At 62.0% G+C, this 22,222-nt stretch overlaps 3 protein-coding genes across 6 annotated transcripts; all 3 read right to left on the minus strand.

Moving 5' to 3' along the window:
• Positions 1–24: 24 nt before the first annotated feature.
• EHBP1L1 (EH domain binding protein 1 like 1) lies at positions 25–15,858 on the minus strand. Of its 4 annotated transcripts, XM_054724655.1 has the most exons (20): positions 15,526–15,858; positions 13,051–13,108; positions 12,747–12,842; positions 12,374–12,427; positions 12,104–12,282; positions 11,883–12,025; positions 11,387–11,422; positions 11,233–11,298; positions 10,983–11,145; positions 8,501–10,814; positions 7,896–8,053; positions 7,760–7,808; positions 6,702–7,337; positions 2,656–2,719; positions 2,482–2,537; positions 2,263–2,386; positions 1,899–1,998; positions 772–845; positions 574–688; positions 25–481 (listed from the first exon to the last, which is right to left on the minus strand). In XM_054724655.1, exons 1-20 carry the CDS (start codon positions 15,627–15,629, stop codon positions 382–384), a joined length of 4,689 nt encoding a protein of 1,562 aa, XP_054580630.1. In that variant the 5' UTR covers positions 15,630–15,858; the 3' UTR covers positions 25–381. The 4 variants fall into 4 exon arrangements, with proteins under 4 accessions (XP_054580630.1, XP_054580631.1, XP_054580632.1 ...); XM_054724656.1 differs by lacking the exon at positions 11,387–11,422; XM_054724657.1 differs by lacking the exon at positions 8,501–10,814 and having other exon boundaries at positions 11,105–11,145.
• A 2,046-nt stretch (positions 15,859–17,904) lies between these two features.
• Positions 17,905–19,945, minus strand: FAM89B (family with sequence similarity 89 member B). Its single transcript, XM_008146954.3, has 2 exons — positions 19,068–19,945; positions 17,905–18,672 (listed from the first exon to the last, which is right to left on the minus strand). The coding sequence occupies exons 1-2, from the start codon at positions 19,365–19,367 to the stop codon at positions 18,394–18,396; spliced, it is 579 nt and encodes a 192-aa protein (XP_008145176.2). The 5' UTR covers positions 19,368–19,945; the 3' UTR covers positions 17,905–18,393.
• Positions 19,946–20,138: 193 nt separating this feature from the next.
• On the minus strand, positions 20,139–21,471 carry ZNRD2 (zinc ribbon domain containing 2). The gene is made up of 4 exons (XM_008146957.3): positions 21,372–21,471; positions 21,126–21,277; positions 20,910–20,994; positions 20,139–20,513 (listed from the first exon to the last, which is right to left on the minus strand). Exons 1-4 carry the CDS (start codon positions 21,388–21,390, stop codon positions 20,170–20,172), a joined length of 600 nt encoding a protein of 199 aa, XP_008145179.1. The 5' UTR covers positions 21,391–21,471; the 3' UTR covers positions 20,139–20,169.
• Between the last annotated feature and the right edge of the window lie 751 nt (positions 21,472–22,222).

The raw sequence follows: 22,222 nt of genomic DNA on the forward strand, positions 1-22,222 counted from the left end.
GAGAGAACGAGGCGGTGCTGTGTGGCCTTGTCCAACTTTATTGCTCACCGGGAACAGGAAGCAGAGGAGGGCGGGCGCGGCAGTTCACAACCACCCCGCTCCCCTGGGGCTGGCCACCCGGGCCCTGCCGTCGAGGAGGGGCTCTGCGCGGCGCCCCGGGGACCCCCAGCCCCCGCGAACACACACACACACACACTCACACACACACAGACAAATAAATACGGCCCGAGGGCGCGCCGCTCCAGCCCCGCGGCACCCAAGGGCCGCCCGAGCCTCCCGGTAAAGGAGCGACAGCGGCCCCTACAGGCCGCGCGCGGCAGCCGAGAGGGCCGGGTCGTCGGGAGCGCACGGCGACCGGCCAGCGAGGGCTCCGGCGGCGGCTCAGCTCAGCACGCAGCGTTCGCGCCGGCTCAGCTGCCGGCTCAGCTTGCGGCGCCGCTGCTCCAGGCCGCGCTCCAGGCGCTCGTCCTCCTCCAGGGCGCTGGGCGGGGCGGGGGCGCGTCAGCCCGCGGGGCCATGCCCAGCGCCCGGGGTGCGTTCCCGGCCCTCCCCGCTCCCCCCGGCCACACTCACATCCGCTCCTTGTGGTCCAAGTCCCGGACCAGCTCGTCGCGCTGGTTCACCAGCGACACCAACTCCTCCAGCAAGAGCTGCTCTCGGTGCTGCTGCGCCGCCGTCTTCAGCCAGTCTGAGGGCGGAAGAGGCGGAGGGTCAGGAGGCACCGGCCGCGGCCCCGTCCTCGACCCCGGCCCCTCCGGCCCCGTCTCCCACCTTCGATGGCCAGCATGGCCCGTAGCTCCCGGCTCAGCAGCTCGAACCTCCGCTCCAAGTCCTGCTCCTCGATGCTGGGAGGCGAAGGTGACCGGTCAGGGGAAGGGGAACGGAGAGCCACTCCCTGGCCCCCATCCACCTCACCACCAGGTCTCCCGAGGACTGGGCCGAGGGCAGAGCTATCTCCTGGAGTCAGCCATCTCTTTTGTTCCAACTGTTCCCCAGTTGTTGGAAGTTTATATTGTCTCCTCCCATCCCCCACCCCTTTTATTTTATTTTTAATTATTGATTTGAGAGAGAGAGAAACATTGATATTTGTTGTTCCACTTACATATGCATTCATCGTTTGCTTCTTGTATGTGCCCTGACCAGAGATCAAACTTGCAACCTTGGCCTACGGGGATGACTTTCTAACCACTGCGCTACCCGGCCAGGGTGCCCCACCCCTTTTAAAAATATAAAACAGCCTTGTGTGTTGCTCAGTGGGTTAGAGCATCGCTCCCTGTACTGAATGGTCGTGGGTTCAATCCCAGTTGGGAGACATATGGGAGGCAACCGATGGATGTATCTCCCTCTCTCTCTCTCTCTCTCCCCCTTCCTCTCTTTCTCTAGAATCAATGAAAAAAAACAAACATTTCCTCTGGTGAGGATTTAAAAATAAATAAAATAATAAGCAACCCAGTGGGATTATTTGCATGAACATTACTCATAAACAGCAAGTATTAAATTAAGATTATTCTGAAAAATGATCCAAAATGCAGGACTCCAAAGGCGATTATTGCCAGAGTGGCTTCTCTGATGCCACTGGGGGAACCAGCTCAGGTCTCTCTGGGCCTCAGTTTTCCTGAAGGTAAAGGAACAGGGTCAAACTAGGGCCTCAGCCCCCCCCCCCCCGGTCTGTCTGCACCACATTTTTCTCTCATTAGTAAAATTAGCACCAATTTAAGAGGTACACACTTTAAACAGGAAATTGGGGGGCGGAGAGAGAATAAGATGGCTGAGCAATTTTTCACAAAGATCTTCATAGAAAGAAGAAAGCAGTGAGTCGCTCTAATCAAAGTAGCGAAGCTTCTCTGCTCTGTGGGCCGTGGGTGGGGTGGGGCCTGGAGCGAGGGGCCAGCACTCACAGCAGCTGCAGCTGGTCCTGCCGCCGGATGAGAGCGTTCTTCTTGTTGACCAGTGTGAACCACTCCTGGATCAGCACCTCCTCCTGCAGCTTGTTGGCACCTGAGCCCGGCCTGACAGTCACCAGGCTGCCCCTGAACCCGGGGGGGGGGGGGCGCTCCCTTATGGCATCCCAGAAGCCAGAGTGTGTGTCTCCAGCAAGCTGCTTCTGCTTCCCTGCTCAGGGCCTCAGGGTGCCCAGCTGTAAACGGGGTTGATGAACCCAGTCTTGCCTCCCCCCCACTCCTCCCCAGGTCAGGAAGGGCCGCAGGACTGGGCAGATCTGGTGGCATGTGTTGGGGAGTGGACTCTAGGTGCCTGGCCCACCTGATGCCATAAGGCTCCTCAGCTGCGTCTCCACCTCAGCTGCCCGCCCATCTATCTGCCTCTGCTCCTGTTCCAGGGCCTGCAGCTCTGCGCACACGTACTGACTTGTGTCCTGGAACCGTTGCTGGGGAAAAAGGGAGGGGGAACAGGGTGGATTCCGCCCAGGCCCTGCCTAGGAAGTGCCCACTCGTCAGCTCCTCCCCCCTCAGCCCACCTTACCAGCCCAGCCTCTTCCCCTGGGTTTGGGGATGGCTCCTCCAAGGGGGGACTGCCGCCTGCGGACAGAGACCAGACTAAGGCACCTCCAGCGGACACCTGCCCCCAAGAGGTCCCCAGTGCAGGATCAATGAGCAGCTTGGGTTGAGCTGGGTCCACCCCTTCAAAACTACTCACCAGAGGGCTGCTGTGGGGCTGGGGCTGGGGCTGTGGGTTGGCTGGGGGCAGGGCTCAGGCCTTCCTGTGGAGGAAGGGGACAGTGACGGCTTGGAGGGGTCCCCAACAATCCCACCCTGGACCCAGCCAGAGCCTTACACACGTAGGGAAGGACCCGCAATTCCATACCCTGCCCACCCAGCTGTGTCTCCAGTCCTGCCCACAGCGCCCCAACCTCTAGCTCCTCTAGGAAGAACGCCTCCTCAAAGGAAGGCGGCCTCCACCCCTGGCCCTGAGGCTCAGTCGATTCCCACTCTCTGAGCCTCACCTGGGTCCTCACAGAGTACTGGTGAGAGTCAGGGGTGAGAGGCTGTGAAGCGGCCAACTGGAGCCTCTCCTTCCCCCATTGCCCCCTCTTCCATGGCGCTCCCTCTCTCAGACCACCTCTGACTCCTGCCACCTAGTGCTGGCATCCCATCGTGGCCAGGGCCCAACACAGCGACAGAGCTGGCCTGATGTGGCCATCCTGAGCCAGCACCTCCACCTACTGACCAAAAGGGGGTGCTCTCCTGTTACCAATTTCTATGCCTAGAGCCAGCCCCACTTCACATATCACTCAGAACAGGAAAGCTGCCTGGAACTACCATTTTAGACTGGAAGGGCAGGACTGGCCCCTGATGTGCCCCGCCCCTGGCGACTCCCGGGGACTGACCTGGGGGCCCCCAACTTTCAGCTCAGCTGACAGCCAGGCTCCATTGATGGCTCCTGCTCTAAGTCACCCCACTGTCCACCCCTCTGAGAGGGAGCCCTAGACACCCCTTGCTCAGGTGCCATCCCTCTGGCCTGAGTCAGAGGTGGACTCCTCACCAGCCACTGCCCGTGCCCTGCCTGCTAACCACCCTAAGGCCACAACTGAAGGGTCTTCCTAACCCTCCACCTCTCCAGCCCCAGCCTCGTTGCCAAGGCCTTCCGGCAGCTGCAGCCTCAACTCCCACTACCCTGAACCCCACCCAGTCGCCACCCTCCCACCACCCTGCAGTCGTGGACTTCACTTCCCCAAGTAGCTTCCTCAGCCTGGAGTCAACTTGACTTTCATGACCGGGCTCATCCACCTCCTCCAGAAGCCCCTTCGGGCTGCCATACCGCTTTCTGCTTCCCTCTTTGCCCTTCATGCCTCCGGAAGCGCCCCCTGAGCCCCAGGCTGGGCCGATGCTTCCTCCATGGCCTCCTGGGCCTCCCCCATCATAGCCCCACCCCCCACCCCATCATGGCTGTTAGTTACCCAGGTCTCCCTGGCCAGAGGTAGCCCCTGCAGACAGGGTGGGGCCCAGAGAATGCACTCAGAGTACACTGATTAACATAAAACATTATTATTACATTATCATTAAAGAATAGCTGACATTGATTCAGCATTCTTACGCTGGGCACTGTGCATGTATTAGCTCCTTTAGTTCTCCCAACAACCCTGAGAGGCAGGGACGACTACTATCCCCACTTTACAGATGAGGAAACTGAGGGTCATAGATGAGGCTCATACGGAGCCTGGCCTAGGGCCCAGGGATGTCTAATCCAAAGGTTTGTTCCCAGCTTGGCCACTGATTTGCTGCTTGCCTCTAGGCTGGACAGAACCCCTGGGCCTGTCTGTGTTCTTGAATGTCAAATGGGAGGAAATCCCAGCCCTGTGTAACCTGGAGTTGCAGGCTCCAGACAGACACTGAGGGAAAACACAGGTCCCTTTTCAGAAAGCACCCTGCAGTGGGTTCCCAGGCCGCTCTGCAAAGAACTTCCATGCCTTTGCCTCTCATCGTCAGGAGAGCACAGAGGGGAGGTGGCTTTACCGGGGTCACACACCAGTCAATAGTGCTGGGCCCAAAAGAGGCCACCATGTAGGCCAGTGATGGCGAACCTATGACACGCGTGTCAGCACTGACACGCGTAGCCATTTCTGATGACACGCGGCCGCATGCCGAGGATGAAACGTTTGCTGCTCCTGAGGATGAAACATTTGCGACTAGAGTCTTGGAGTTAGTTTTTTCCTCAAAGTGACACACTACCCGAGTTATGCTCAGTTTTTTGGCGAAGTTTGACACACCAAGCTCAAAAGGTTGCCCATCACTGGGGTAGGAGTTCAGGCTCAGAAGCTGGGTTCACACCCTTTGCCTCTTTCCTCATCTCCCTGAGCCTCAATGTTCTCACCTGCAAAATGGGATCGTCATTCCTCCCTGGAAGGGGCATTGTGAGGAGTCAGTATGGGTGTGGAGGCAAGCCAGGCACACAGCAAGAGCTCAACCACCAGGCAGGCAGAGGCAGGGCAGTGGAGAAACCCCAACCTCAGCAGCAACTGAGCTTACTCACACCAGCCCTGGTGGGAATTCCAATACTTCCTCATGTCTGGCCCCAATTCCCCTTCCTGCACCCTTACGTACGGCCCCTGCTCCAGGAAGCCTTGCTGAACTGCCCCCGAGGCATGCTGCCCTCCTCACGGCATCGCTTCAGCCCCACCCCAGCTCCAAGGTGCCTGACTTCATCCTCCAGGACACTGGGAGTGCCCAAGGGTGAGGCCAGGCCTGGCATTCTCCCCCTGCACACAGAAGCACGGGGGATGGGAGCGGCCAATGAGGAGAAGTCCTCTCCAGTCCCACTGGTCCAATATCTCCTGTGGGACAAGAACAGGAAGAGGCCTGGCTTGGAAGGACCGGGTACTGAACTTGGGCCCAGAAGACTGTAGGATGACGTCTCCCCTTTATTTACTTTTTTATATTTTGATTAATTTCGGAGAGGAAGGGAGAGGGAGAGAGGATAGAAACATCACTGATGAGAGAGAATCACTGATTGGCTGCCTCCTGGTCCTTAGATAGACGCTCAACCACTGAGCTACGCCACTGGGAAGCCACTGACACTCACAAGGCTGTGTCCAGAGGCCAGCAGACTGGCTAGGCCGGGTGGCCGTGGCCCTCTGACTTCTGTCTATCACACCTCCTGTGGGTGCCTTTGGGCCCTCCCTGGCTCTCATCACGGGCTCAGTGCTGTGCCTCTGACCCTGCCCTCAAGGCTTCTGCTCCCCGGGCGGCCTCACCACCACCTGCAGACCTGACCCGAGAGGCCTGGCAGTTCCCCACACGAGACCTGAGCTTCCCTGCTGCCATGTTTTGGCTTGTGCGGGCCCCTCCACTTTAGAGCCACCCCTCCCATCCCACCCCCCAACCCCTCCACCCCGGGAAACCTGGCTGTCCTATCGGCCTGGCTCAGAAAAGGCTTCCCAGTGTATTCCCTCCTTTCCTTAGAACTCAGGAGCCATCCCCGGGCAGCTGGAGGCTGGAGTGGTCTGACCGCTGCTCCTGCCGTCACAGGCAGGAAAATGGAGTGGGCAGACCCCAGCTGGAAAGCCCACGGCCTGGACTTCAGTGGCTCGGAGTCCTTGTGCAAACCCCTGCCCTCTCTGGGACCATCTCCCCTTTAAGATCTGTAGTGACCACATGACACCCCGGCAGACTCTGACCTGAGACCTGCAGGGGATGAGAGTACAGGGGTGCCCAGCAGGGTCTCCAATCTCCAACCTCCCATTATCACAGAAAGGAGGAAATTGGTTTCCAGCATCTGGAGTTAAAGACCCAAGTAAGTCCGAGACTCTTGGTGTTGGGAGGCCCTGAATGGCCCTCTTGGGTATGGGAACCTTGCCCCCAGCTTGCAAGGCAGCGATGGATCGCTACGGGTTAACCCTGGGCCACCTGCAGGGGAAGAAAGGCCCAGCCCACTCTAAAGGCCACATGGCGCGCTGCCCTGCGTGCGGACAACGGAGCCTTCTGGGCCTTCCCTCTACAGCCCATGATTCCCCGAGCTGGGTGCCAAGACTTAAAGATCCACAGCATGTACCTAAGGCTGGCAGCCGGCCAGGGCTCTTCCCCGCAGTCGCTGTGGGCCGGGCGGTCCCTCTGATCAGAGAGTGCCTCCCCCAGCCCCGCTGAGTCCCCCACCCCCAAACCCCTCCCTCAAGCCAGCTCTGCCCTCGGGGCACCTCGGGATCCGCCCCTTAGCTCCCCATGACCCACACCGCGGGGAGCACTCACCGCAGCCGGGGCTCCGGAGTCGGGGTCCTCCACGGAGAAGGAGTTGCTGTTCCGCAGCCGCGAGCGCCTCTTCTTCAGCAGGTCGGCGTCCCGCACGTGGGAGAAGGAGCCGTGCGCGCGGGGCGGGGGCACCGGCCCGGCCTCCCCGTTCACCGATGACCGCCGCAGCCGCACGCCGCCTCCCGCGCCCGGGGCTCCGGCCCCGTTCACCAGCCCCTCGGCCGCGGGCACCGACGCTCGGGCTCCGGGGCCCTCAGCCGGGGCCTCCGCAGAGCGCGCCTCCTGGGCGGCCTCGGCCCCTCGGTCCTTGGAAGCCCCCTCGGGGGCTGCCCCTTCCCCGCGGCTCGCAGCCTCCTTGGGCTCCTCGGGCGACTCTGCCCGGTGCTCCCGCAGCCTCTGTGCCAGGCCACTGGCGTCCAGGTCGTCGGGCGGGCTGGACTGGGTGCTGGCTACGCGGTACGTGCCAGCCCGGCCACCGCCCTCCAGCTGCACCAGCTGCAGCTCCTGCCCCGTGCAGAAGGCGCGGATCTGGCACAGGTAAGTCATGACGATGAGCTTGTCGGGCACCGACAGCAGCACCATGTCCGCGGGCTCCAGCAGCCGCGACACGCCCAGGGCTGCGAAGCCATCGAAGGCCTAGGAACGGAGCGCTTGGGGTCAGCGGTGGCAGCCCGGTTGGCGGTGGTTGCCCAGCTACGCTGTGGCACCACCCTGGACCGCCCAGGGTCCCCACGACCCGCATGCCAAGGTTTGCCTAGCAACGCCTTCGCTCTCCTATTGGAGGAAGCGTAGCAACAGTGCAACGCTCGTGTAACTCAGCAACTGCACACGAAGGAGTGGTTTTGGAAAAACCAACTAGTGGAAATATGCTTTAAAACCCACACAGCTAAACTGTGGAAAATGAGCAATTTAAATGTTAAAAGACCAAAAGGGTAAAAGGTGGCAGAACTTCCAAAAGCCAAGGCTGGGGCCGCCAGCCCAGATTCCTCTCCTGCAGACATTGGGACCGCAATCTGGGACCCTCCTTCCCGCCAGGCCCTGCTCCCTCCCCGTCTCACCTGCTTGTTGTTCTGCTTGATGTTGAGTGGGTCAAGGGAGGCATAGTCACTGTGGAGAGAGCGCTGGTCAGAGGCTGGTTCACACTGCCCTCCCGGCAGGCTCCCCAGTGCATTCCTACCCCCTTTGGTGGCTCACATCTTGTCTGGGTAGAATCGGTGCAGGATGGCGCAGAAAGCCAAACCATTGCGCCAGGATGTAGTAAAGTTGGTGACTCGGACGCCACGGTAGCCGGCGGTGACTTCCTGGCACCACTCCAGCAGGGACTGGCTGGAGCTGACCAGGGCAGGTAGTGCCTGGGGACACGGGGATGGGCTTAGGGGATGTGAACATGTGCCCTCTGCCCTTGGGCATAAAACAGCCCCAGCTCTGGGTTTGTAGGAGTCACCAGAGACCACCGGCCACAGCCTTGGAGCCAGGCAAGAGTTTCCAGCTCTGGGGTTATCTACCAAAGTCACCTAAAAGATCAGTGGCCCCCAGGCAAGGTCAGAGGTCACAGCAGCCACACCTCAAGGTCAGCCCAGAAAAACCAGCTTAAGGATGTCCCACTCCATGCAGCCCAGGGAAGACAGGGTGGGGGAGCCAGGCTATCCTGAGAGAGGAAGGGGTGAGGGGGCTCCTTGAAGCTGAGCCCGCGCCACCCCACCCCAGTCGACCAGGTGGGTCCATGCAGAGCCGCCGTTAGCTCAGCCCCAGGTTAGTGGGAAGCAGAAGACTGGGCCCTCGGCAGCCCCCATCCCTACCTGGCTGCCGGGCAGCCTCCTGTCCTCTTCAGGCTCCTCTGGGGAAGAGGCCCCTGAGGGCCTGGGCACCCCAGCCCCTGCCCCACTGGCCACCTGCGTCTCAATCAGGCTGGCCTCAGCTTCTCTCCCCTTCTCGGTTCCCAAGACCCCAGCCTCTGCTTCCTGGGCCTCAAAAATACCAGATTGGTTCTCTGGAGAACCTAAAACTTCCATCTCTGCTTCACAGGCTCCCCAAACCCCAGGCTTGGCCTCTGAAATCCCCGAAACCCCAGCCTCCAACTCCTGGACCCTCAAAACTGCAGGCTCTGCCTCTGATCCCTGGGACCTTAAAACTCCATGCTTAGGAACTGGGGCCTTTAACGCCTCATACATGAAGCTCCCGCAGAGCCCAGTCTCTGCCTCCAGGACCCCAGGGACCTTTGAGTTCTCAGCTTCCAAAATGGTTCTTTCTGTCTGTTGAGTCCCCAGTCCCTCAGCCTCTGACATCCCAACCTCTGGCCCTGAGACCCCTGAATCCCCCACCTCTGTCTCCTGAGTCCCTGCTGTCTCAGTCCCCACCCCTGCGACCCCTGAACCTCCGGCTGCTACCTCCTGTGTCCCCAATATCTCAGCTTCTGTCTCAGTCTCCACCCCTGCGACCCCTGAACCTCCGGCTGCTACCTCCTGTGTCCCCAATATCGCAGCTTCTGTCTCAGCCATCACCCCTGGGACCCCTGAATCCCCAGCTGCTACCTCCTGGGTCCCCAATATCTCAGCTTCTGCTGTCTCAGTCCCCATCCCTGGGACCCCTGAACCCCCAGCTGCTACCTCTTGGGCCCCCAATATCTCAGCTTCTGTCTCAGCCACCACCCCTGGGACCCCTGAACCCCCAGCTGCTACCTCCTGGGCCCCCAATATCTCAGCTTCTGTCTCAGTCTGCATCCCTGGGACCCCTGAACCCTCTACCTCTGTTTCTATCTCGGGGATCCTTGAGCCCTCAGCTGTTTTCTCCTGGGTCCCCAGTATCTTTGCCTTTGTTGTCTCAGTCTCAAACCCTGGAACCTCAGAACCTCCTACTTCTGTTTCCTGGGTCCCTGATACCTCAGATTTTATTGCTGAGACCCCTGATCCTCCCACCTCTGTCTCCTTAGCCCCCAGTATTGCAGGCTCTGCTATCTCCGCTTCTATTCTCAGTACCCCTGAGCCCCCTGTTATCACCTGGGCCCCCAATATCTCAGTCTCTGCCATCCCAGTCTCTGTTCTCAGAACTCCTGAAGCCCCAGCCTCTGTTTTCTGGGTCTCCAGTTCCTCAGACTCTGCCATCCCAGCGGCTTCTGACTCAAGGACCCCTGAGCTTGCTGCCTCTGTCTCCTGGGCCTCTAACATCTCAGCTTCTGCTGTCCCGCTCTCTATCTTTGGGAACCCTGATCCCTCTGCTTCTGTCTCCTGGGTCCCCAGAACCTCTGATTCTGTCATCCCCAGCTCTGTTCCCAGGGCGCTCAAGACCCCAGTTTCTGCCTCCCAGACCCCCAGATCCCTAGACACTGCCCCCTGATCAGCTGTGGGTGGGGCTTCCTGGGACCTGCTCACCTGGGGCCTAGTGCTTGCTGCTCCAACAGAGGGGCCATGCTCCAGACCTGTCCCCCCAACACCAGAGGCCCCGCCCCTCACCTCTGCACCCTCTCTCTCCTGGCCTGCAGCAGCCCTGGACCCCTTGGAGTCACTGAGATGCCTGGAATGCCCTGCAGGTTCTGCTGGGGGTGAGCTCTGGACAGTAGGAGCCTCATCCTGGGTGCTGACCCCTGTCCTCCCCAGAGAGGCCCTCAGAGGAGCCTCAGGAGTTCCCTGCACCCTTGCCTCAGACATCGCCCCTGTAGCCTCTGGTCCCTTAGTGTCCACATGTCTCATGTTTGACCTCTGCTCAGCACCCACTTGACTAACTTCTGAACTCTCTTCAGCCTCCCCAGTTCTGACCTCTGACCTCTTAGTGTTCACTCCTCTGGGTCCTGACCCCTGCTCAGTGTCCACCCCACTGGCCTCTGGCCTGTCCCCAATGGTGCCTTCCTCAACCTTGACTTTCTGCTCTCCCAAAGAGTTTCTGCAGCCTCCATCCTCAATGCCTGAGCTTGGCCTGGCTCCCTGGGCCTCTGTCCCTTCCTGAGGGCTTGCCTGGGCCTGGGTCTCCCCAGCAGAACCCACTCCTGCTGGGGGAGCCTCTGAGGCTTTGGGGGCCTCATCTTTCCCTTGGGGGACTGAGGGCCAGGGGGCATCAGAGCCTTTCCGGAGCCGAGGGGCCGGGATGGGGGCCAAATCCTGGCCTGAATGTCTTGAGGACCTGAGGAGAGAGCAGGAGGGGGTGTTGGAGGAGTCATTTGGCCCCCCCACTCTCAGCCCCACCCCTCTTCCCCTCAGATTGCTGGGGTGCTGGAGAGGCAGGTTGGTAGAAAGAGTGCAGCTTCCTAATTGGTCAAGGCACAGGGGTGGGGCTGGTTCCAAAGCTCACCTTGTCTCCAGTGGGGTTCCGGGGGGCCTTGGGGCTTCAGGCCCCACCTGGCCCCCGACTACAGTAGCTGGTTCTGACCCCTGGCCCCGGGAGGCCCTGGCTGGGGGCGCAGGGACACTCACAGGGGCTGGGCCGGCATCCGCAGTACTAGGAGGGCTGGAAGCTGGGGAAGAAGGAAGGAGGGCGGTGCTGAGGCCTGGGCCCCCGTGACTGAGGTCCAGGCCCCATCCAGCCCCAGTCTGGGCCTCACCTGCCTGCCGGGGCTGTGCGCGGCCCTCCTCCTCCTCACAAAGCGTCTTCAGCTCTCGAGGGGGATCTGGGGAAGGGTTTGGAGGGGCAGGTTCAGCTCAAGGCAGAGCCCTGAAGGTGTGACCCCCTCCCTCCAACTAGAGCGCTGGGCCTACCTGGGAGCCGCCCCGGCCTCAGGGCGCCGCCCCTGCCTGCGAGAAGAGACAGGCCCGAGAATGCAGAGAAAAAGAGAGAACCAGGAGGACAGACAGAAAAAAAGCCTTAATAAGCTAAAGGGAGGGATAAGGAAGCTGGTGACGGGCAGAAGCGTGGGTGGTGAGGGTGGGCTGCAGCCCCTCTCTGCACCTTGGGCACAGTTATAGGACAAGTACAAGGTGGGGGAGGCACCTACTCAGGGGTGGAGAGGGCCAGGGGCACGGGGAACCCTGGGAACGCATCCTGCAGGACTCAGCCAAGGACCCAGGCCACCACAGGACCGGGGGCCACGTTTGGACAACCAGGGTTGCAGGGCAGGGCAGAGCTGCCTGGGCAATTGTGAGCTCCCGTCACCGGGCGGGCACAAGCTGCCCCTGCCCCACAGGGCAAGTGGCTACTATGGCCCACCCTCCCTCCGTCTTGGGGGTCAGTCCGCGGCCACGGCTGTCAGCCCACCTGGCTGGGGGGCATGAGCCCGAGCCTCGGGGGCCCCTGGACCATTAGCCTCCTCCTCGTCACTCTCAGCAAAGTCGTCCAAGTTGCCCACGTCACTAGGCTTCACGCTCATAAGGCTCGCCAGACTCTGCATGTCATCGTCCCTGGGGGTCAGAGGTCAGGAGTAAGGGTTGGCATCAGAGATTGAAAACTAGGGCCAAGGAGGGCGGGCAGACACTCACGTGGCGCGGCCCTCCCGCAGCAGCACCCCCGAGAGGGTGAGGCTCAACTCCGCATGTACCACCTTCACCGACTTGGCCTTCAGCCGCAGCCGCAGCGGGACCTGGGCAGGCACGGGCCCCGCGTGGCGGGCCAGGTCCACCTCGGCCGAGGCCAGCACCTTCCGCTGCCCCTTGGACTCCTGTGGGCCAGGGGGAGGGGCCGGAGGAATGAGTACAGCGCTGCCCCGGAGCCCCCAAGACCCCAGCCCCCAGCCCACCACTGGCACTCACATTTTCAATAACAAATGTCCACTCTTTGGCCTCATACTGGTCCACGTGGGGGTCCTGGGGAAAGGGGGCCCTGGTGAGCACAGGGGCTGCTGGGTAGGGGCAGGGCCGGGAGAAGAGCCTGTGCCGGCTCAGGGGGGGTTTGGTTGGGGCCTCCCCACGTGCTGGTCCATCCCGCCTGGGCTGCCCCCAGCACCTCCTGATCCCAGCTGTCTCTCCTCCTGCCTGTGGCAGGTCAACGTGATCTCCTCCAAGGAGACCGCCTGGCCACTCCTATTCTTGGTCTCACCAGTCTTTCCTGTTTGGAGTGACAGCCCAGCAGGGGACCCCCTGGCTGGACTCGCCAGCCCAGTCCCTCTATGTGGGGGAGACTCACCCGGTACAGGGTCACGGAGATGTCCACGTTCTCCGGCACCATCCACACCACGGTGCCCCGGTATGGGTTCTGGATGCCCGGCTGCCAGCTGTGGGCCTGCGACGAGCAGTCTGAGTCCTCCCCCAACCTTCACGCTTCCCCTCCCCCTTTGCCCTTGTCTTCGACCTTGACCGCATCTTTCTCTCCATTCTGTGGATTCTGATCCGAACCGGCGTCCACGACCCCATCCGCCCTCTCCCACTTTACCCACGCCCCCTCACTGGCCCCACCCCTAACCTGTATCCCCAGCTACCATCTCCCCCACCTTGGAGCAGATGCGTCGGTTCCGCCGGGTCCACACCACCACCAACTTATCCGGCTGCCTGGGAGGGGTGGGGGAGGGGAGGGGGGATGCTCAGTCAGGCTGACCTGCTTCTCCATCTCCTCCAGGGTCTTCCCTCTGCCCACATTCCCCTCCCCCAGGAGAGGGCATGGACAGCCCCTTATCTGAAGCCACAGGGAGCAGGGCGGGGCTGCTGAGGCAGGGTGGGGCCCAGGGCAGAAGGGCAAAGGCCCAGCGCAGGTCAGCGGGGATTATGAAGGCAGGGAGAAAGGGACCGGCACAGACAGATACAGAGAAACTCAGCGAGGGCCCTGCCGGAGGCACAGACCAGGCTCAGAGAAGCCCTTCACTCACACGCTGTTGCATCTTAGGGTCAGAGCAGATCAAAGCAGAACAACGAAGGTGGGGGAAGAGTGTGCATCGAGAAGAAAAAGACATTAACTGACTTCAGAGGCGGGAGAGGGGCGCGCAAGCACGTCGTGCCTGCACAGGGTCTCCTTAAGATTGGATGTGGGAGCAGAGGCATGAGTGGGGGAGGGATGGGCAGTGTGAGGGCTCCAGGTAGATTGGCAAGTGCAAGGTCCAAGTTTGGGGGGAGGCCCTGAGTCAGAGGAGGGGGCAGGGGTGAGAGGTGGTCAGAGGGTCAGAGGGTCCGCTTGTTTTCAGGCACCCTCCCGGGCCTTCTATGCCCAGCCCTTTGCTGGGCCCCGGGACCGGCCCGGAGCGTCAGCGTGCGTCCCACCTCTCACACCCAGAGCCCCGCCCCCAGCTTTGCAGGTGCCTGGCTCCTGTGAGGGGCCTCCAGGAAGACCTGCAGGTTCTATGTAAGCTGGCAGCACGTGCAGTGCAGACTCAGAGGGCGGGCAGAGATGTGAGGAGACAGACAAATGAAGAGGAGAGTCGCCGGTGCAGGCCCAGTCCCCGCACGGAGCTAACATGGCTGGGCCTTGGAGGAAGGGGCCCTGTGGGTTAGAGGGTCCAGCTGCTGCCCAGGAGGGTGGGGATGGTCGAGGGCAGCACGAGAGCCCACGCCAGGGCACTGGAGTTCACCCAGTTCACTGCCCCTCTGGAGCCGGAGCCAAGATAAATGGCTCACTCGTCAAACCCTGAGGATGCTGAGGCCTGGAGAGATTGGGGGGCCGGGAAAGGTCACGCAGTTGACCCTGGAGGCCTCTGGCCTGGAGCCAAGCTCCTTTCCCCAGCCCCAAACAGCAGGTGAGGCCGAGCAGGGGTATCCATGGGGCCTTCCCAGAAAGGGGAAGTGGACAGGGGTGCCTGGGGAGGGCGGGGCCTGGCCACACAGCCTGACTCAGGCTGGGCACGCCCTCCTGGGAGCTTGGACCTGGGCAGGGGCAGCTCCTAACCTGGCTCAGAAGCCCAGGGGCCCTGACTGCCCGCTGTGACTCACCTGCGCTGACACTGCCCACACCTTTGGCCTGCTCTCCGGGGCCACGTCTAGTATCCTCGGACCTTGCCCAGGGTGGCGGGTACAAGGCAGAAGCCAGAGGCCAGAGTTCCCTCCCCAGCCAGCCCCTGTCTGCTCTGGGCCTCGCTGAACGGGCTGGCCCAGCAAGACCAGGAATATGGCAGCTACCTAAGGGACCCCAAGTCCCTTCCTACCCCAGCAGCCCTTCCTCTTGGGAGCCTAAATTTAGCCTGGCGGGTAAGATCCCCTCAGCTGTGCCCTAATCCAGCCAAGGGAAGCTGACACCAGTGAACACATATATTTAGGGTGTGACGCAGGGGCCTAGGCAGCTGTGGAGAATGAGTTACCCCTGGGTCCTCTGGCAGTCCAGGCCGGGTCCTGCTCCCCCACATGTCTCCCCCACCCCACTACCTTGCCCTCTCCAGGCCTTCTCTTCCCCGACCCAGACCCACAACCTCCGAGGCCCCTTTAAGCCACTCCCGCCTCCCTCCTCATCCCTCCCAGTGCTCAGTTTCCCCTTTTAAGGACATTGTGGAGATGAATCCAGCCTCCCCGAGCCCAGTCTGGCTGGGGGGGGGGAGGGTGTTCTCTGGCTCAACAAGTGGGCAGGGAGGAGGGGACAGCATCCTTGTTCTGAGCTGGACTGAGGCCCATGAAGGCTGCGCCCCAGCCTGGCGCCGGCACCTCAAAGCTGGCCACCTTGAACCATCCTCCGGCCAAAAACATGAGGCTTCCCTTCCCCCAGCCCCGAGCGCAGCTGAGGGAAGTGTGGGCACAGACAGTCTCAGGCGGAAGTCCTGACTCCGCTCCCTCAAAGCTCCCACACCCCCCAACTCTAGGGGTCCCACAAGCTGCAAGGGTCCTTCTCAGTGTCTGTGCCTGGACAGCAGGGGCCGAGCCCGGGGGGGGGGGGGAGGGGGGGGAAGGGCCGGGGGGCACGTTGGTCCTTGCGCTGGGGACGGGGTTCTCTCAGGCTCCAAAGGCTGGATGGGGTCCCAGGCAGCCCGGGGTCCGGGCCCCCGTCCACTCACCATTTCTTGGTGCACTCCACCACCAGCTCGTGGTAACAGGCCACGAAATGGAACTTGGCGGCCCGTTTGCCCACGCGCTGCAGGCGCTTCCACACCGAGGTCATGGCCCCGCCGGCCGCTCCTCAGAACCCGGGCTCCCGCTGGCCCGCGACCGCTGGCCCCGCCCAGGTCCCCATGGCTCCCGGGGCTCCTAGCCGCGCCGCCCGCCCCGTCGGTGCGGAGGTCTGAGGCTCGGACCCGGGCCGCGGGCCGGCCTGCCGCCTGTGGGTCTGGCTGAGACGGCGGGGCCGGGGCGCGTCGGGTCCCTGGAGCGCGGAGCGGAGAGCGCGCCGTTTCCTGGAGCCGCACCCCCGTCGGAAGGCGGGCGGGGCTCCGGCGGGCGCGGGCGCGGGGCGGGGCGGCCGGGCTTCCGGGGCTTTTCACCGCGACCGGGCGGGGGGGGGGGGGGGGGGGGCGGGACTGCAGCGCCCGCTCGTTGCGCTCCGAGGCGGTGTGGACGCGCTTGCGGGGGAGCGGGTAACGGCACCCCGGCCCGAGCGCTGCCAGGGCCGCCGCCCACAGCCTGCGGGGTACGCACCGGCAGCCCCATTTCACAGGCTGGGAGACAGAGGCCCAGAAAAGGGAAGAGACTTGCTCAGGGTCACAGTGCGAGCCTGGACCAGAGCCGACGGTACTCGACGCCGGGGTGGCAGGAGGGGGAGTCAGGCGCCAGCCTGGGGGGCTCTGCCTGGGGGCGGCATCCACTTGCCAGGCAGAGCCTGCCTTCAGCCGTCAGTAGGAAGCCAGTCCCAACCCCCAACAAGCAGAGCTGGAGAGTCAAACCCCGACCTCCAAAAAGTGCGGGGCCCTGGGCAAAGCACTCCTCTCTGAGCCTCAGCGCCCCCCTGTTAAATAGGAGTAATTACAGTTCCGCCTTTCCCGGTGATTGAGAGGATGAAGCCTTGGACATTGGTTTGTGCTTGGAAACCTTACATTTCGTGAGATTTCAGTAAGGAGAATCCGTTATCGCTAACGGGAGTGTGTTTACTCTCCCGCCCCCAGGAAGTCGGCCTTGGGTGTCAGCCGCTGTTCACACCCAGATTAGAGCCGCATGGCCTACCGGTCCGCCCAGTATGGTAATGAGCCGCAGGTGTCAAGCCGAGTTAGAGAACTGTCCCGGGCAGCGCTCCCACCCTGCCAGGCCCGGAGCTCGGCCTGGCTTGTGCACGGACAGAGAGGCCTGGTGCTTGGTAAACACTCCGTTTACACAGGAGGCCTCGTCTGCCAGGAGTACCAGCTGAGCTGTCTCCAGGAGGCAAGAAACTGGGCGTGGGTCTGCGCAACCCCAAAGCCTAAGTGTGCGACTTTGAGGTCCTGTTCTCTCTTCTTGGCTCCGAAGTTGTGGGGTGATGCCCAGCCGGCATGGCTCAGTGGCTGAGCGTCAACCTATGAACCAGGAGGTCAGGGCACATGCCTGAGTTGTGGGCTCGATCCCCAATGTGGGGCGTGCAAGAGGCAACCGGTCAATATTTCTCATTTATGTTTCTCCTTCCTCTCTGAAATCAATAATATATATGTGTGTGTGTGTGTGTATATATATAAAGTTGTGGGGTGTTTGTGTGTGCATGAAGGCATGAGTACCAACTGTCCCCAAGTGTGCAGGCTCCTCTGGTGGGTTTGGCTCCCAGTCCCAGCAGAGTGGTCCTCCATTTCCTCTGTAAGTCTTTTAACTTACAACCTTCAAGGTCCCAAGTGCTGTGGGGCGGGGCCAGGCTGTCTGTATGAGACTGAGGAATGGGGGTGTCTGGGACCTTGTCTTATGCTCCAAAGCCTGGGGCACTGACCGCCATCTCTCCTTCAGGGCTTGCTTGGCTTCTGGGAGACCTGGGATGGCAACTTCACCCCCTTCTACCTCTGCAGCTCTTTCCTCCCACCCATAGGGCACTCACTAGATCCCAGGCTCTTCCCAGAAGCGCCTTCCCCTCTCCCTCCGAGGGGCCCCTTGGCCTGCGAGCTCTGGCCCACCCATTTCCTGTGCTGCTGCTGCTCCAACCCCGCCCCCACTCGACTCGGGGTGGAAAATTTCTCCTTAAGATGGGCGGCTCCTTCTCCTCCCCTCCAGGCCGGCCAGGAAGGCCCAAAGTGAGCGGGGGAAGGAGGTTGGGCTCCCAGGCCTCTGGCCAGAGAGGGGAAGTGACTCGCCCGCAGACACACAACCGCGAGGCCAGGCTGGGCCAACTTGGAAAGCGCCACAATCCGTCTGGGGGAGGATTCGCACCCCGCCGCCGCCAAACCTTTCTCACCCAGGCTCCCGGCGCCACCTGCCGGCGGAGCACGGGACCGCACTTGCCAAAAACACCGCTATCTTCCCGCCCCAGAACCAAGCAGTCAGAACACTGGAACGCTGAGAGTATTTATTTATCTATGCGCCCAGGGGGCTGGCCCCTAAACTTAAATATCCTGCACAGAGTCTTGGCCCTCCAGGCTGTGGGCGGGTGCAAGATTGGGTCCTGGAGCCCTTGTCGAGGGCAGTGGAACCAGGGACCAGAGGTGGCATGCCCCTGAGCCAGCAGCTGCCAACAGCAGCAGCAGGTGAAAAGGAGATGGGGGCCAGACACGCATCCCAATCCCAGAGATACCGAGGGAGAGCGACGTGCTTTGGGCCCGCTGACAGACGAAGGCTGGCTAAGCTGAGGTGCATACATGTGCCAAGGGCAGAGGCTGTAGCCCAGGCGCCTGCCCCAGTGCCAGCACCTCCAGGGGACCCAGGCCTTGCCCTCCTGTGGAGTGAGGTGGTATGGGGGAAAGCAGGCACTATAGTCTGAGTACTTGTGGAGGGTAAGTTTCTGAGCCTTTTGCATGGGTACATGCCCCCCGCCCCCCAGCTCTTCAGAGGTTGATATGGAAGGCATCTTGCAGCCACTGGTCACGGGCATTGTGCGTCTGGGGCACAGTGAGGGGAGGTGGGTCTGGGGGCAGGCTGGCATCAGGCGGTTCGTCGTCATCAGATAGGCCAGCATCAGGCGGGTAGGAGCTGTCCGAATGCAGGGACGATGACAGGTCCTGGCACAGGCTCAAGTCTTGGCACAGGTGCTTGTAGTCCTGGATAGACTCGTACAGGCCCCACAGCTGGCACAGCAGGGACATGTCCAACTGCCGCAACCCCACCTGCAAAAGACTGAGGGTGGGCTGGGGTTGGGGTCCAGGCCACCCTCAGCCCCGCCACAGCCCTCGCCATCTTCCCACACTTTCTAAGTACTCATGTCTGTGGACATAGACACCACCTGCAAGCTGTGACTCTAGCAAGTCACTAACCCTTCTCTGTAAGGACGGAATGAAATACGAGTAAAGCGTTTAAAAACACATGGAACTACTGCCATAAACGGTAACTGTAATTACTGTTACCATATCCCTTCTGACCCAGCCGGCTCCTGCTTGTCCTCTGAGACCCAGGCCGCGCTGGTTCCGCGCTCTGCACCCCACCCCACCTCGGGACCCTCCTATTCGGCAGCAGCACCCACCCTCTCCCACCCAAACCCCCTGGCCCGGGCCCAGCCACTCACCATCTCTTTGCGCAGCGCCGCTAAAGCCGAGTCGAGGTTGACAGGGCGCCGCGGGCCGGGGGCACCGGCGGCAGGTCCGGCGTTGGCAGCGCTCGTGGCGCCGCGGGGCCCTTCAGGGACACGGGCCGCTCGGCTCAGCTCGTCGTGGATGCGGCTGCGCTGGCTGTAGACGCGCTCCAGCTCCCGCCACGAGCCGCCGCTCGCGTTAAGGAGACCGCTGAGGCCGCGCGGCAGCGGCGGGAGTCCGGCCAGGGCGCAGCCCGTGCCGCCCGGCGCCTCGGCCGAAGGCAACCCATTCATGGCTGGGCCGGCGCGGACGACGAGGCCGACTCCTACCCTCCAACGTTCCGCCCGGGCTGCCGCCCTCGGGGCCCGCACCCCGGGGCCCCACCGGCCGAGCCCAGCCGCCGCCCGCAGGCCGCGCTTTGTTCCTACCCAGACGCCCCGACTCCGCCCCTGGCCCACCCCCTCCGCATGGGCGGGGCCTCTCTTAAAAGGGCAACGGCGGCGGGCCCAACCCCTCCCCCTGTGCCGGAAAGCTGAGTAAAGGGAATGGGTGACAGGGGAGACAGGAAAGTGGGGAGGGAAGAGACCAGAAGCGGCGGCCACGGTTCATTCACAGTCCTTCATGCCCCCCCAACACTGTTTAATGATCCTGTCCAATTACACTCCCAAGGAAAAGGATCTAAAAGGGGGGGTCCGGAGGCTGGGGTCCTGATGCCTTGTGAGTGTCTGAGTACCCGGGCTGGGCAGGGAAGAAGCTACCAAGGGGACTGGGATCCCTGTCTCACTGAAGGGTGGAGGAGGAGCACTGGGTGGCTCAGAGGCCCACCCCTCCTGTTCCTGACTTTGAGGAGGCAACTATCAGAGTCCTCTCCCTCCCCATCACCCCCCCCCCCCCACCCCGAGTGGGGAAACTGAGCAGAAACAAGCCCAACTCATGTCTCGGGACAGCAAGGAGATTAGATGGTGGGAGGGAGCGAGACCAAAAGCAGGAAAAAGGTGCGTGCCGCTGGGGCTAACATGCACACTCGGAACCACGGGAAGAACAAACCACACGAGAGGAACAGCTGTTTTTCTGCGGGTTTTTCTCAAGCGGGTCTCAGTGTTGCAGCTGCTGCAGGCTTTGCAGGGCTTCAGCACAAGCCCGGATGAGGCTGCACAGCTGGATGCTGGCCTCCAGGGAGGTGCTAGAGCCCAGTTCGGCGGAGGCCCAGGTCAGCTTCCGCAGGAGGGCCTCCTGTGTGCTGGCCATGACGTCTGCATTTGGGGGCACAGCAGGAGGGGCCGGCCCCTGGGCTGCCTTGAGCCCTGCTGCGGCTCCCTCACAGTGCTCTGGACGGGGTACTGGGGGCTGAGGGGCGGGCCGAGAGCCTGAGCGGGGGTCCAGGGCAGAGGTGAGCTGGTGCTCCCGAGCTTGGGAGAGGGCAGCCTGGGCATTCAGAGCTAAAAGAGGAGAAACCGAGTAGAATGGTCAGGATGCCTGGCCCACCTCGGCCCTGAGCCACCTCCTAACTCTCTACTGCTCTGCTCTTCATGTGCTTCAGAGGTGTTCCCTGCCACTCTACAGGGCATCTCATTCCTTTTCTTTTCCTATCCTATTTACTTATGTCCTGGAGTCATCTGTCTCTTCAGGACTATGCCTCATGGAGCTGGGGCCCTCCCTGTGTCTGGCACACAGGAAGTGCTCATCGCTCTTACTGAATGAATGCTCCTTTATAGAGCTAAGAGGAGAAAGCGCCTCACCTCCGTCCCACTCAAGGACGCCACTGTCACCTCCCAGCCCACTGTCCCCAGGGTTCTAGCATCACGCTTGTCCACCAAGCACGCGCAGCCCCTCACCCGGATTATCTTTATCCACGTCCGAATCCAGCTCCTGACAAGCCACGCAGTAGATCTGCCGCTGTTTGTTTTGGAGGAGGATCGTCTATGGGTCAGAAAGCACAGGGGCTGGGGTGAGACGCCAGGCCACAGGGACCGGAGAGGAGAGGCTGGGGAAGGGCCGTGCGGCCTGGTCTGTGCCCCACCCCTGCTCCCACATTCCGAGTCCCTCCTCACCCCACAGTCCGCGCACGTGTCGCCCAGCATGCGGTAGCCACGCAGCAGGTAATCGCCCATGAGCGAGGAGATGCGATTCTGCCGCTCCCGCCGAGCTTGCAGCACCTTCGTTTCCGCTTCGGTCGGAGGCTCCCAGGAGAAATCGTCGACTTCTGGGGAAAGAAAGGCACAAGGGACCTGGTGCTGTCGCCGAACAGGTGGCCTCCCGGACCCCGCAGCCGCGGACCCCGCAGCTCAAGTCCTCACCTGCACCGTTCAGGGCCATGTTGCCGTTGTCGCCGCTCGGCTCAATGGAAGTGACGCACAGGCGGAGCGCCTGTCTCCGGCTCCTCCCCCTCCGGGTGGGGCGGGGGACGAGGGCGGAAATGACGCCCAGAGGCTTCCCGGACGTCGCGACGCCCCGAGTGAGGCGTGTCTGCCGCAGCCCACCCAGCGCCGCTCGGGACCCAGCGGGACCCAGGAGGAGGGACTCCGCTCCGCTCGCAGCGCACGGGAGTGACTGCGCAGGCGCCGTTCTGCGCGCCGGCCCCGCCTCCCCGGGGGGTTCCCTTTCCGCACCGGCCGGACCCTTGACGGGCGCGGCCGTGGCGTCGTCACTACGACACCCTCGCTAATGGCACACGGGCCCTGGCTCGCGCGTGGAGCCTTTTCAGGCCTCAGTACTGATCACTTCAACCTGCAAGGCGGGCCAGCAAGACCATCCTCACTTTCTACACCGTTCAGCCTGTTTGCATGTTTGGTGCCTCCGTCTCTCCAGCCCCTACCGACCCTAAGGCCTGGGACTGATAACAGAGTCAGCTCCTAACTTTTTTGGAAGTTAAGCCCTCAAAAAGCCTGGTGCTTAAAAACACTGCACTGGGCATGCGCAGTTCCGGGAGCGGCCACAGCTGAGGAATGCTTGCTGGAGAGGGAGGGTGAAGGGCTTGTTTTTTCGGTAACCATTATGCTTTTCTTGGGTGGGTTGCTATTAAAATGACTCGTGCTCCCTAACATTGGTCTTGGGGATTGTTTGCTATTTTCTCTGTCCTTTTCCATACACATCCTCTCCCTTTTTAGGTTTGGCGAAGCCAGATGGGGCAGGCAGTGGACTCCAGATG

Source organism: Eptesicus fuscus, chromosome 13 (genome assembly GCF_027574615.1).
Source record: "Eptesicus fuscus isolate TK198812 chromosome 13, DD_ASM_mEF_20220401, whole genome shotgun sequence".
Lineage (NCBI taxonomy): Eukaryota > Metazoa > Chordata > Mammalia > Chiroptera > Vespertilionidae > Eptesicus > Eptesicus fuscus.